Source organism: Schistocerca serialis, chromosome 4 (genome assembly GCF_023864345.2).
Source record: "Schistocerca serialis cubense isolate TAMUIC-IGC-003099 chromosome 4, iqSchSeri2.2, whole genome shotgun sequence".
In the NCBI taxonomy this organism is placed as follows: domain Eukaryota; kingdom Metazoa; phylum Arthropoda; class Insecta; order Orthoptera; family Acrididae; genus Schistocerca; species Schistocerca serialis.
In genome coordinates this window covers 800,265,606-800,279,762 of record NC_064641.1, presented here as the reverse complement: position 1 = coordinate 800,279,762, position 14,157 = coordinate 800,265,606, and the positions used below count along the sequence as shown (strand labels likewise).

The window sequence follows — 14,157 nt, the reverse complement described above, 5'->3', positions numbered from 1 at the left end:
GAAAAGTCGACAAATGCGGAACACTGCCTGAATACAGGACATCGTATGATTTATGAAAAGACGCAAGTTTTATCCCCGGCATCATCTATCTGGGACATCACTGAGAAAGGTATTTTGGTGACAGTATTTGTACAAGGAACTTCTCATTGTTGCATATTTCCTTCCATAATTGTTTAGAGGAAAAAAAAATCTGTAACGCTCTGTGGCAGGGCTGCCCAAGGCATGCCCCACTTCATGTGAGCCCTATGTGTGGGCTGCGTGTGAATTGAAGTTCAACCTGTCTTGACTTTACTTGATCATTCTCAGAACTACCTGGTGCAGCACAACATTTTATTTAGTGTTGCAGTGCGATATGTTTTGATCGGCATGACTCTCTTCAGTTTAGCAGAATCATGGTGTCAGCATTGTTTACCCCTCTGGTGTCAGTACTATTTACCCCTTGCTGTTTGTTCATGGTATAAAGGAAGTTCACAGTTCCACTAGCTGCCCAGAAAGAGCCAATCTAACAGTCTATAGTCACAAGGCTTTAAAAATGAATGGTAGCGACAGAAGAAAGGGACAAAAATTCTCAATATCTATAATGCGGCCTCCTAATTCACAGGTATTGCAGTTTTGTTGTAAAATGACATTGCAGCAGCATGCAGAAAGAATCTAATGATTTAGTTGACAGTGAAAGAACAAAATATTTCAACAATCGACAGATGGGCTTAATTTTTCTGTAGATCAAGAAGCGTTTTGTGCTATATTTGCAGGCATGGAGCGTGTGAAATTACAACAGTTGTCAATGAAACTGAACAAAGGTTAAAAAGTTATTTTAGGTTGTGGGCAACTGCAACTAAATTCCACACATTTAGAATGAAATGATCTGCACTGGCTGTAAAATACAATAAAAGGTACAACTGGTTTCGCATCAATTGAAGACGCATTCTCAGGTGACCTGTACAAAAGTTACAAAGAAACATTTTTATGGTTAATTCTTAACAATGATCTGAAGAATAAAGGGTTACTGAAAAAAGTATCATATAGCAATACTTGAAGTGTACTCACAGAGATGCTATTTAACAACTCGTATTGGAATGGTGACTGTATGTAGGTTAAAAGTATTTTACAGCCAGTATGGATTGTTTCATTCAAAATATAAAGATTATGGACACTTTATATTACTTTAAAGTGCCTTGGTTAAGTGAAGGGGCATGCTGGGAACAATTTTTTTTATTTAAAACCTGCTATTGTTGCATTTACGAGGGAAAAAGGAGTGCAGGAACTAAAATTAGAATATCCAGAATGGATTGCAGATGTTGCATTTTAGGTGGACTTGACTGCACACTGTCCATAGCAAAACACTGCAAAGTGGGAAACAGCTTATTTCTGATTGGATGGGGATGCATTAAAAAAGACACATCGTAGAAGGGACAAATTCTGACAAGAGACACAGTCCCAATACCTAAGCTCAATGCCATTAAAGAAGATGCGAGTTTCGAAGAATTCATAATGGCCTCAAAAGAATTACAAGGATAGTTTTCCAAACATCTTGAGATCACTATCAGTCTCACATGTTTTTGAGCTACTTTCTTGACCGTTTGCCAATTCAGTTGAAAGTACCCTTGTGCTTGTGCAAATGGAACTGATTACTCTGTTGTGTAATCCCTGTTTTAAAGAGAGATGCCTGTGCATTAAAACTGTCCAGGACATTTACGTTGTTTTCCTCTGGAAGAGTTTCCTCAACTCCAAAATATTTTGATCAACGTGTGTGTGTGTGTGTGTGTGTGTGTGTGTGTGTGTGTGTGTGTGTGTGTGTGTGTGTGTGTGTGTGTGTGTGTGTCAGAGAGAGAGAGAGGCACCTTTTTCCAATAATGAAACTAAATATGTCGCAATTAGGTGGCAACCTGTGTGCGAAGTGCGAAAATCAGTTCATTGGCTTTGTCTGGCCTTATCCTGAGGGTTTGTACCAGGTAAAAATTATATTATGTCTTCAGCGTACCAAAAATAAATAATATGAAAATTTGTTTCATTTATGATCTGTGTTGCTGAGAAATATGAAATCAGGTCATTTGCAGTGCAACTGCTTTGCTATCTATGTATGGTGTGTTAGCAGTTTCTCCCTCTTTCGCACTGAGCACTGTGGTGTGTTAGCCAGGGCAGGGCTGTCCCTGCTCAATGGTTTCTATTTGGATCAGTATTTGCAATAAAATTTGTTCTTAAATTTCAGAAATGAATCATTCACGCAAACAGGGTTGTAACTACCAAGGAAGGGGGGGGATAGAGACAGAGAGAAAAACTGTTTTATGGGTACCTATTTTGGCTTTCTTGATGAAGACAGAGTATATGATGTGAAACACCATTCTGCGTATTTTTGTGGTAGTTATTACACAACTGATAATGTTATCTGTGAGTAACAAGTAATTTTTAATTTTCTTGGATCAACAGCATTGTATCTCCACATTTATAGTGTTAAGCTGGTGAAACACATTGTTTTCTTTTGTTTTACTTACTGCGGAAGCAAAAATCGTATTTGAGAAAATTCAACAACTCAGTTCAAAACGCATAATGTTTATTGCAGTCCTAATCTGCACAAGCAGCAGCAGAAGATACTGAAAAATTTAATGCCGTTGCTGTTGCAATTACACTAAATATGTACATTCAGCATGTCATTTTCAGTTTTCAGTCAGTGGATTTTTCCAGAAAGATGTGTAAATCCACTGTTTACTTGGTAGTTGCTTAGAAGTTCCATTTTTCGACTGGGATATTCTGGCATATGTCAAGTAAGTCTTTCTTCTTGGAATTTTTGGCAATAGTTTATCATAGAGCATACGAAAGCTGAAATATCAGCAGACAGTACATATATTTTCCTGATACCTCCCACCTTCTTTGCAGTGATTGGACAAACTCATGGTTGCAGGATTTTGTGATCTTTTCTTCCTTTTAGTGTAGTAGTGTCATCACATGAAATTTGTGGCCAGGCATACTCAGTTATTTTGAATGAGCATGTATGCAGCCCTTGGTTTAGTGCACTAATATCCCTGAATTCCTCAGTTTCCATCTTGCAGACATGGAATTCATTATTCTTGGCATTGGCAATAGCTGGCTTACATTTGTTTGGATGATATACATCTTTTTTTTCTCTCCGTGAGTTCAAAATCATGATCATATTATAGGAAACTATGTGCTCTAATGAGGAATTTTTGGTGCAAGCAGTGAAATAAATAGTGAAGATCAGATTCTGGAAAAAGAGAAATCATCTACCAGTTGTTGGTCTGCTCATTGCAGTGGTTGGACCAGATTGCCATATTTCAGACTTCATCATTATGAAATGTATTGAAATGTGTAAGATTATACTTCAGAAAACCCAGAGAGGTCTCTGCATGAAAACAATGTTACTACCAGTATTCTGTATTGATACGTTTTAACAAGAATACTGCTGCTTATAAAACTCAGAAGAATGATCCATCTGCGAACAGGAGAATACCTGCTGAAGATCAACACACCAAGTGACATTACTAGCTGTTGTTTTGCCTTTCCGGTATCAGCAGCAAGTGATTTGTAAGCTGCTTTGGCTCTCACTCGATGAATTGTGTGTTCCATTTCAGCTTTTGTAATTCTTTCGACAGGGTCTGCACTAACCACTTGCATAAAATGTTTGTCGCTATATGAACACAAATCCGACCTTGGAATATCAAATTTAAATTTAAAATCACTTCTGAAAATACCTCTGTAATCTCTGTACATACTTTCACTAATATTTAGTTCAGGGTACTTCTCCTGGAAAGGACATACATTATACGCATGCTCGGATCTCCTCCTAAATAGCAACTAACATTGTTGCACCTGGAGTAGTGCCTTTCTTGCTTTGGAAAGTATTTCTTGTGTTTCTTCACTAAGTCTCTGTCATGATCTGGGATTCAGTGAGGCCTGTTGGAATACTTTCCTTATTTGTCTTTGAGGAGTGAAGTGTTCTTTCATTTGTCGATCAAAATTTGTACTGTTAACTGTAATACATGAATTATTACATTGTATCTTTTGACAGATGCGTTTCTTATCAATTTCTAAAGGCAAATAAACAGTGGCGATGATACACACTCTTCTGTTCTTCAGCTCTCCACATCAGTCATAACAGTGAACGGGAAAGCCAAAAATTGTGTTTGGTTGTCATAATCAAATGTGTAAAATCTCTGAGATCTGCACCTTAACATTTGCCAATAAACGTCTGTATGAAAACTGACAGTGGCAGTCTTTTTCCTGCAAAAGATTGAGATTTCATTCCTAATATTTTGAATATCTTCCACAAAATCTGCAAACTTTATGTTTGAATGAATATCATACAAAAATAGGAATTATGTTCAAAACATTACAGTTCTTACTTAGTGTTACACTATTATATTATAACTCGCAAATTCTTAAACATATACAACTTTTTGGCTATGTGAATTATGAAAAACTTTTGTCATTACAAGTAGTAGTTACAGCATTGTTCCACTCACCCCATTAAGTGACAGATTAGCTGGTATGGGACCAATTCTCCTCAATATATAAGGGCATCTATTATCACTGAGTGCCTTGTGTTTATTGTCTTTCTACTCACAAATGTTTACTTCATGGAACCTTTCTTTATTAAAATGTTTTTGCACTCTGTTCGTTGCGTCGCCCATGTTGCCTTCACATGCAATGTTGTTTGTCTCAATACAGAATTTTGTAGTTTGACAATGGGATTAAAAATACCATGAGATGGAAACAATTTAATGAGCAAATGCTGGGTGTCAGGTACAACACTATTCCAACTCTAACATACTTCTGACAAATGTTGGTCACTATATTGTTTGGGCAAACAATTCAAATGTTACATATTTATTAGGAAAACAATTTCCCTATGTTTGTGCACCAGTACTCGTGTGTTGTACACACGTATCAGTTTTTTCAACTTCGTGCAGAATACATGAAAAGGCAGTTCTGACAGCTTCATGGCATCAACCGGGTGAACGTGTTTACGGAGGTAGAGTTCTTTAAACTGACCTCAGTTTGTAAGATTGTGAATAACAATCTTTCTACTACACTTGGTGTTACGATTTTTTTGTATTGTTACACTATCTTTCATGGACATTAAATCTGTATAAATAAGTGAACTGCAGGTTTTTGTATGTATGGTAACTTATCTAGTTCCTGATTATTTGTTTCTAATTTAGAATCATGTTGCTCTATACCAGCCACAGTCATTTCTACCTCCTGACACTGTCCTCAGACTTCCATCTCTGACTTCCTTAATATTCCCTTTGAAGTCTTTTAATGCTTGAATATGAGCCTCTGATTTTTAATCAGTTGTCTGGTTCCCTTCCCTCATCACCTGACTTTGTGTAATTTCTGTCCTCATTACTATATTTTCTGTCCTCATTTGTGACAGAAGTTGCATTATCAGCATATTACTTTCATGCACCTCACTAGCCACAGGGTTACTTATAACCAAATCTTGTGCCCACACATTGGAAATTTGGACCTGAATTGTCACTTGCAATTGAATTTACAGCATCATTCTTATTAAGTACTGTTAGCCTGTTAAGGTCTACAACACTCAAATTTGAATAAATTCCACCAACAGTCGTGTGACCACTATCATCAGAATTAGTCATTTTTGACTCAGCTCAAAACAAAATGCTATTAAGTTAATAATACTTAGAATTAGCCACTTTCAGTGCAGCCCTATGTAATATCTGTTGGATTATGACTAAAGAGCAATCTGAGTTTCGCACGAGTGATGCTTCACTTAGTACATATTTATCCAGAGCATGATTTACAATTGTGTAAACTTTGCCCATCATTCTGCTATGTCCATCATACTGGAGCTAAATTACGTCCATCCATTGTCTTAAGTGGGATGCTAACAACTATGTATCTGCTCTTTGTAGAAAAAATACTCTCATAGCCTCCTTTATTGTTTTATTAACTTTAGTAACCATTGTCGTCCAGTGCCCCATAAAGATTCAATGGTCTTGGCCCTATTTGATTTTCTTCATACAGTAATTATTGGATTTGAAGCTCAGTGCCTCCACATCATTTTCTTAAAGCAAAATAATGCAGTGCTAAGAAAGAAAACTTTCAAATATGAGAAGATTTCTTAACAAAAAAATTTTACCTTATTAATATAGTTGCCGGTAACTGAGTGCATGGCTTATAAATCTTGTAGTCATGAATGTACTGGTTTCATTCCTGCTGGCAGCAATGTCTTTCTTATTTTTATTTAAATTACATGTTTATTGGCAAATGGAAATGTTAGTTAACAAATAAGTATAGCTGTTATCAATCCAGAGATTGGTGTGAACAATACTTAGGTGTACCAGGCATGGTCCTATTGGAGGCAGTATCCTATTGCCATTGTCTAATCTCTGAACTGACTATGCAGCCAGTTGTATGGGGCCTACGGTTTAAGTGGACTATGAAGCACAGCATAACTTGCCGGAGATGAAAGAAGTGACAAGTGATGGACAAAAATCGTAGGACTGACTGGGAATTTTACAGTGAATTAAAATTTGGTTCAAAAATATGAATTGTCAAAAAGAAAAGAAAATATTTTATTATTCCTAGGTAGAGACTGAACAGTATTGTTGATATATACATTGATCAACCAGAACATTATGACCACCTGTCTATCAGCCAGTACGTCCACCTTTGATACGGATAATAGCGATGACACATCATGGCACGGAAGCAGTGAGGCCTGGTTGTTCACTGGAGGGAGTTGGCACACACACACACACACACACACACACACACACACACACACACACAAATCACCTAATTCCCGTAAATTCTCAGGAGGGAGCTGATGAGCCCTGATGCTACATTCAGTCACCTCCCAGATGTGTTCCATTGGGTTCACATCTGGTGAGTTGGGGGATCCATCATATCAATTGAAACTCACCACTATGTCCTCAACCACTCCATCACACTCCTGCCCTTGTGACATTGCACATTATCTTGTTGAAAAATGCCACTGGTGTTTGGAAACATGAGTATCATGAAGCGGTGTACATGGTCTGGAACCAGTTTACAATACTCCTCGGCTGTTATGGTGCCCACAAGCTCCACTGTACCCACGGATGCCCAAGTGAATGTTCACTAGGGCATAATGGAGGTGCCGCCAGCTTGTCTCCGTCCCGCAGTACAGGTATCAAGGAACTGTTCACCTGGAAGAAGACGGATTTGCACCCTCCCATCGGCGTTGTGAAGAAAGCATCAGGATTCATCAGACCATGCAGTACTCTTCTACTTCATCAATGTCACATATCAGTTGTAGTTGCCGATGTTGTGGTGTTAACATTGGCACATGCACTGGTTGTTGGCTGTGGAGGCCCCTAGTTAGGAGTGTTCGGTGCACTGTGCATTCAGACACAGTTGTACTCTGCCCAGTAACCTCTGATGTTAGTTCTGCCACAGTTCGCCCGCCACCTGTCTTGTTTTACCAGTCTGCCCAGCCTACGAAGTCCAACATCTGTAATGAGGGGTAGCTGCCCAACTCCAGGTTTCACTTTGGTTTCGGCATGTGTTGAAGACATGCAACACAGCACTCCTTGAATGGCATGAAAGTTGTTCAGTTACCAAAATGCTTGTGCCAAGTCTTCGGGCCATCGCAATCTCTCGTTGGTCAGACTAGGAAAGATCGTGAACCTTCCCCATTGTACACACAGACAGCATGTTCACAGATATTACATGCACCATTTGTATGTCTGACTAGCAGTCATTCCTCACCAGGTGCTGCAGCCATCACCTGGATGGGTTTATACCGATAGTAGGTCAGTTGTTATAATGTTTAGGCCAATCAGTGTATAATTTTCTCCTCATTTAACAATAGGGCATTACGTATGTCTGTTTCAAATTTTAATTTACCTTCATACAGTCCATAATGAAAACTAAAAAGTTATTTTTATTAAAAATTATGGTTCAGTATTTGTTAATTAACATTTCCATTTGTTAATAAACATAGAATTGAGATTAAAGTTGCTACTAATCTGAATCGATCCAATGACCTTGATTATAAGACTTTTACATTAAGTGCTCAACTACTGGTGACTGTTAATAATCTAAAAATGCTTTGTACTTAACTGCACTTGGAAGTCTTAATATCTTCAAAGCAACTTTTTTAATGAAATTGTGTTGTACTGCCTTAGAAAGTTGATGCCTAGGCACTGAGCATCAAATAAAAGTATCTAGAAAATGGATGATGGCGAGTTTGTGCCTCGTACCATTGCAGCATGATTTTGGCCTTGTAATATGGACAGTTACCCTGCTGGAAGATGCCATTGCTGTTGAGGAAGACATCAAGCATAAGAGGTTACAGGTGACCATAATAATGTTCACACAGTCCACAGTTGTCGTCGTGCCTTCGATTACTACCACAGGTCCAATGGAGGTACAGGTGAATGTCTCCTATAAGACTATACTGCTCCCACTGGCTGGCATCCAATGGCCATTGGAAAGCTCTTAGTTGAAATGATGTTAAATTTGAATGGAGAATGTTATTTAAGAGTAATTTTGCATGATGGAAAATTTGACAAGATGATGGCGGACATTGTTTGTGTAATTTTTCGTCACATATATTTATTGAAAAAGAGTTTTATTACCATTTATCTCACAGTATCCTGAGTTTCCTCATCTATTAAAACTATGGTCAAGGATAAAAACAAAATAGCACAGAAATTTCTAGAGTGGCAGAAGTGTTTCATCTATTCCACTAATTTATGACATAGGGAGAAAGTAAGAAGAAAGTCAGTCAGTGTTCTACACACAACATTCCCGGGTTCGATTCCCGGCGGGGTCAGGGATTTTCTCTGCCTTGTGATGACTGGGTGTTGTGTGATGTCCTTAGGTTAGTTAGGTTTAATTAGTTCTAAGTTCTAGGGGACTGATGACCATAGATGTTAAGTCCCATAGTGCTCAGAGCCATTTGAACTATTTTTACACACAACATAAAATGGGAATACAGTAAAATAAATTTAAAAAAAAGGAGCTCCCCAGTTCTTCCTAGGATGATATGGCCTATAAGTTCACATAATTTATTATTTTAGTGCACTGTCAGGACAGAACCAACTAGAAGAAAATAAATTTTGCGTACGTGTCTTTTCCAATGTGGGGGTGAAGCAAGTCTAAACATGGTATTAAAAGTTACACTGCCCTTTGGAAGAAAGTTGACGTAACCATCAGATTCTGAGTGTAACATTTCCTTGAACAGGTTTTCAAGTATATATTTCTCATTTTAAGCCATTCCCTGGTCCAGTCTTCTTCTTCTTCTTCTTGCTTAAACCCAGTACGAGAGTCATGCTGAAAATGTTTTATCTGCATTTGTAGCCTTCCCACTAGTGTCAAGGTACAGCATACACAAACAGTATCTGCATCAAAAGTGATTTTAAAATGATAGACTTGTTGGACCATTTATGGACTTGTTTGAGAAATCTGTGAATGTATAGGAGCAAGTTCGACAAACAATATTTATCACACACTGGGTCCCTCAACACTATTAATGAACATTTATAAATAAAAATGTAGGAAGTCAGTGCAACATACCTTTCTTAATGTCTTATTTAATTAATTGATGACTTTGTTTTCAGGTCATTTCTCTCACATTCTTCTTGATGAAGCAGCACAAGCAATGGAATGTGAAGCAATAATGCCACTGGCTTTGGCCAGTTCAGAAACTCGTATTGTATTGGCTGGAGACCATATGCAGGTAAACTTTCAATATGTGGAATCCAGATTTCTGTTTTATCTAGGAATAGCTCTTTTAAAACATATCTTGGGCAGTACTGGAATTTTGCCCCTGAATATAAGTATTGTCCAGCTTTTCTGTCTCCTTGTAATTGTATAGTTCTCCCAAATGATTTTTTTCAGTACAGTGTGAACGTATGTTGTTATAAGTATGAATACATGTCCTGACAAAAATGATCATTTTCGATATTGTGTTAAGGGGGGGTAGGACGTCAAACAGGCCGACTTGGAGCAGGAGAGGCATCGCAGGACATTTTAATTTCCAGTGTCTATACTATTACAAATAAATTCATAAAACTTTGTCAGCATCACCAGGAAGGATTCAGGATTCACACCCATTGCAGTGGAAGTTTGAAAACATAATAAAATAAATTTTTTTTACGTGCGAAATTTCATCATTTTTTCACTTACTAATGGCTGGATTTATTGCTATAGGTGCACTTTTCTTCATAAGTTAGAGAGATTCTTCGATGAATTTTGCACAGCATACATGCCATACTCACAGGTGTATGAAACTCTAGAATTTGTTTAATTTATGAAAAAACGAATGAACTATTGTATTTTAAACTTCATGCTTAGAAAAAACACATATTTTATAGTTAATTACCTCAATTTTTACCACAGTTTTTAATAGCTTTGAAAAATTCTAGAGTTTCATACACATTTTAGTATGGTTTGTATGCTGTGCAAAATTCATCGAAGAATCTCTCTTACTTATGAAATAAAATGTACCTATAGCAACAAAGGCTGCCATTAGTAAGTGAAAAAAATGATGAAATTTCACATGTAAAAACAATTACTTTGTTATGTTTTCGAACTTCCACTGCAATGAGTGTGAATTCTGAATCCTTCCTGATCATGCTGACAAAGTTTTATTTATTTGTTTGTAAAAGTATATACAGTGGAAATTAAAATGTCCTGTGGTGCCTCTCCTGCTGCAAGTTGGCCCGCTTGAGTCCTACCCCCATTAAAGTGGTCGCATTATTCATATTTACAGACCTAGTGTTACGATAGAATAGAAAAGGCAACAAGCTGTAGGTTTTTGAATGAAAACTTTATCTGGATTTTTCACTTTTGTAACCCAAAACACATTTTTGCAGTGACATACAACTTGCATACAGCCAGTTCATATCCTGGTGGTGGAAAAAAATTTCATCTCCATTATTTGGTTATGAAGGACACGAGAAGCAATGGTATAAACTCTTTGATCACTGGGCTGTATACTATCATCCTAGTCTAAATTTCAGTCTTAGCTGTATCTCATGGACTGAGGGCATATGACACTGTTGTTGATTTCTGTTGGGTTCATAAAGATTGACAGTCCCTCAAGAGGAGTAGGCTATGTCAAATTAGTGTCTTGTTATAATGGTGAACTGTGTTCCATCATTTTGTACTGATTGTAGTTCATGGTGTTATTAAATTTATTCTTCTGGTTTTCAGTTAAGTCCAGAACTGTTTTCTGATTTTGCCAAGGAGCGTAATCTTCATGTATCTTTATTAGAAAGGCTGTATGATCATTATCCTGCAAGTTTTCCGTGCAAAATCCTTCTGTGTGAAAATTACCGTGCTCATGAGGCTATTATACAGGTAATACATGTATATTACATCTGAGAAAAAATGTGTTATTTTGTGTTTAAGTTTTTTTTACATTATTTGAATGCTGTAGTTTCATTTTTGTGTAGAGAAAGCTGATGATAACAGTAGTTTGTGTACTCTCTCTTACTATGCACATTGAAATTTTGTAGGTATTAATGTGGGGATTGTGATGAGTGTTAATATCTTACAATGACAAAGTAAAAAAGTTTTGTATTGTGTTTCAGTTCACATCAGAGTTGTTTTATGAGCAAAAATTGGTCAGCAGTGGAAAGCAACCAAGACATGAAAAGTTTTATCCACTTACTTTTTTTACAACTCGAGGAGAAGATATTCAAGATCAGAATTCAACCGCTTTCTATAACAACTCTGAGGTAAACAGCATGCATAGATCTCTGTTACAGCTGGAAAAGCTCAAGAACTGTGAAGTAACAGATGTATGATTAGTAAAATGAAATCATAAATTTTGCAGGTGTATGAAGTTGTTGAACGTGTCTGTGAACTGCGCAAAAAGTGGCCTACTGCATGGGGAAAAATGGATGATCAGAGTATTGGAATAATGACACCTTATGCTGATCAAGTTTTTAGAATTCGGTCGGAACTACGAAAAAGGAGAATGGGTGGTATTTCAGTGGAACGTGTTCTCAATGTCCAAGGTATGATTAAAATAAAATATGTAATAATGTTGTTGATGACTAGGTTTATAGAATTTATTGTTTGTTGTCTTTAGTTCGGTGCTCCCTGGTCTTTAATTGGAAGAATTGGAAGTGCACTATCTGCACTGTATTTTTTGCCAGCCTTTTAGAAAAGATGATGCAGAGGCACATTCTGCAGCCTTGGTGAATGTTGACAGTTGTTTCATAGTATATTTGTGTACTCTAGTTCCATTTTACACTAATTCTACAAATTCTTCATGTGTTCATTACCAATCTAGGGAGATTGCAAAACAATAGTAGCTCTGAATGAAGAATTATACAAAATTGTCAAATCTTAAGTAGCCAGTGACGCACGGCCTTTTTCTACCATTTTAAAGCCAATCACTCTTATAACAAGCGTTTGTCCTTGATACCTATTGTGGGTGTTGCACACTTTATTAATTGATGAGTCTCTGCTTTATTCACAGAAGAAATACATGGATAAGTTTAGTTCTAATAACAACTGAAATATCATTCGTGACCAATTGAAAGTAACAGAAATAAAGTTTATGGCGTGATACAAAGTTCAAGGGAAGCCTTATCCTGCATGGCTGTAGAGCAGCATCCACGGGGCTGCGGTGTGCTGAATACTGTGAAGCAGTGTGGGGACAGTATGCTGTAGAGCAGTGTGTCCAGGGTGGTCTCGATGAGTTCCGATTGATCAGCTATGAGTGTAGCCAGCTCTTGGCCTGGAACTGAGTGAGCTGTTGAATGAATCACCAGAGTTTGCAGTTCTCCTTAAGTATCCAATGGCCAGAAATATGTCCATGACCATGTGTCATGGGGATGGTACTTTTTACCTTGCTAGCAATACCATCAGTTTCCTGGTGCACACGCTGCTCGAAAGTGTGGCTGGTGCCCCTGATGGAGCTTGTAACAAACGATATATCGACAGGCTGTTTGTACACCTAATGTGTCCACAATGTGTGATGTCCTTGTGTTATTAGCAAATAGTTTCCGGAGGAGAGTTGCCTGTGGGTGAAGGGTAAGCAACCTGCAGGGCAAAGATGTTATGTTGGAAACGTAGTCGGCCTACTGCTATTATACTAAACCCCTTCCCCTTCAAGGAAGAGGTGGTGAAGGAGTCTCGATGAAAACCACAGATCATGAATCCCTTCTTCTGTGATGGGTCACAGTGAAGCTGGAAAGGAAGAGTGGTGCTCTTGGACATCCATAGAGCATTGCTTCTTCCAGGTGATGGGATTGTTCAAGAGGGTGGGGTACTTGGGGTTGCAGTGACCCAGTCGTACGAACCTGGGACCAGGGATTTGTGAAGCAGTTGCTACCAAGGGCATGGACAAATTGGGCAGTGCTGCAAATAGAAATCGTATGAGAGTTAGTGACATCACTGAGTACAGACGTGTGTGATCAGGCCAGAGGCCTACGGAGGCAGTCCTAATGACCAGGTGGTGCCAGGGCATGAGTCGTGAAAGTGCCAAAAGCGAAAGAGGTGGTGGTGGCAGTAGTGCAGGGTGCTGGAGACACTGGGAGACTAGGTTTGACCAGTGCGGACTCATTAAGAACAATGGTGCCGGTGACAGACACGGTGTCAATGGGAGCTGGTGGCACTGGGAAACTGGGCTGGACCAATGTGAGTGTCAGGTGCTGACAAAACCTATGGGTAGTGGTTGCTAGTGGAGAGAAAGTAGGGTTAGTGTGGGTGTGGCATGGGTGTGGAAGACATGGGAGAAAATTGGTAGTGTGTGTGAGGAGTGCAATAATGTATAGTCATGTGTCGGTATGTGTTGGTTGTGCTGTAAGAATACATCTGTATGTTTTGGGAGTGCATTGGTGCATAGTAGCGGCACCTTGGTACGTGTTGGTAGTGTGTTGGTGCACGGTACGAGCACATCAGTACTCGTTGGGATCGCGACGGTGCATGTTAGGAGTGCAGCAATGTAGGTTATAACCCGGAGGGCAGAGAGTTGCCTAAAAGTGAATGGAAAAGGGAAAAGGAGAAAGACCAGAGAGGTGGTAAGGTCATTGCTGAAAGTGAAGTGCACTAGCGCACGGCAAAAAACTGGCTGGAGAGAGGCCACGGGTCAGCAGGAAGAACATAGCTGTAACAAACACAGCAGCACACAGAAAAAAACGTGAGCCAAAGGGAGACCCAGTGTTTCAG

The 14,157-nt window shown here is 38.5% G+C and overlaps 1 protein-coding gene across 1 annotated transcript in view; it reads left to right on the top strand.

Moving 5' to 3' along the window:
- Window positions 1-14,157, top strand: part of LOC126473389 (probable helicase with zinc finger domain) — a 143,890-nt gene that overhangs the window by 85,446 nt on the left and 44,287 nt on the right. Inside the window, exons 11-14 of the mRNA XM_050100397.1 lie at window positions 9,591-9,709; window positions 11,188-11,334; window positions 11,568-11,714; window positions 11,813-11,996. Of these exons, the coding sequence (XP_049956354.1) occupies window positions 9,591-9,709; window positions 11,188-11,334; window positions 11,568-11,714; window positions 11,813-11,996 (597 nt within the window). The remainder of the gene's footprint in view (window positions 1-9,590; window positions 9,710-11,187; window positions 11,335-11,567; window positions 11,715-11,812; window positions 11,997-14,157) is intronic.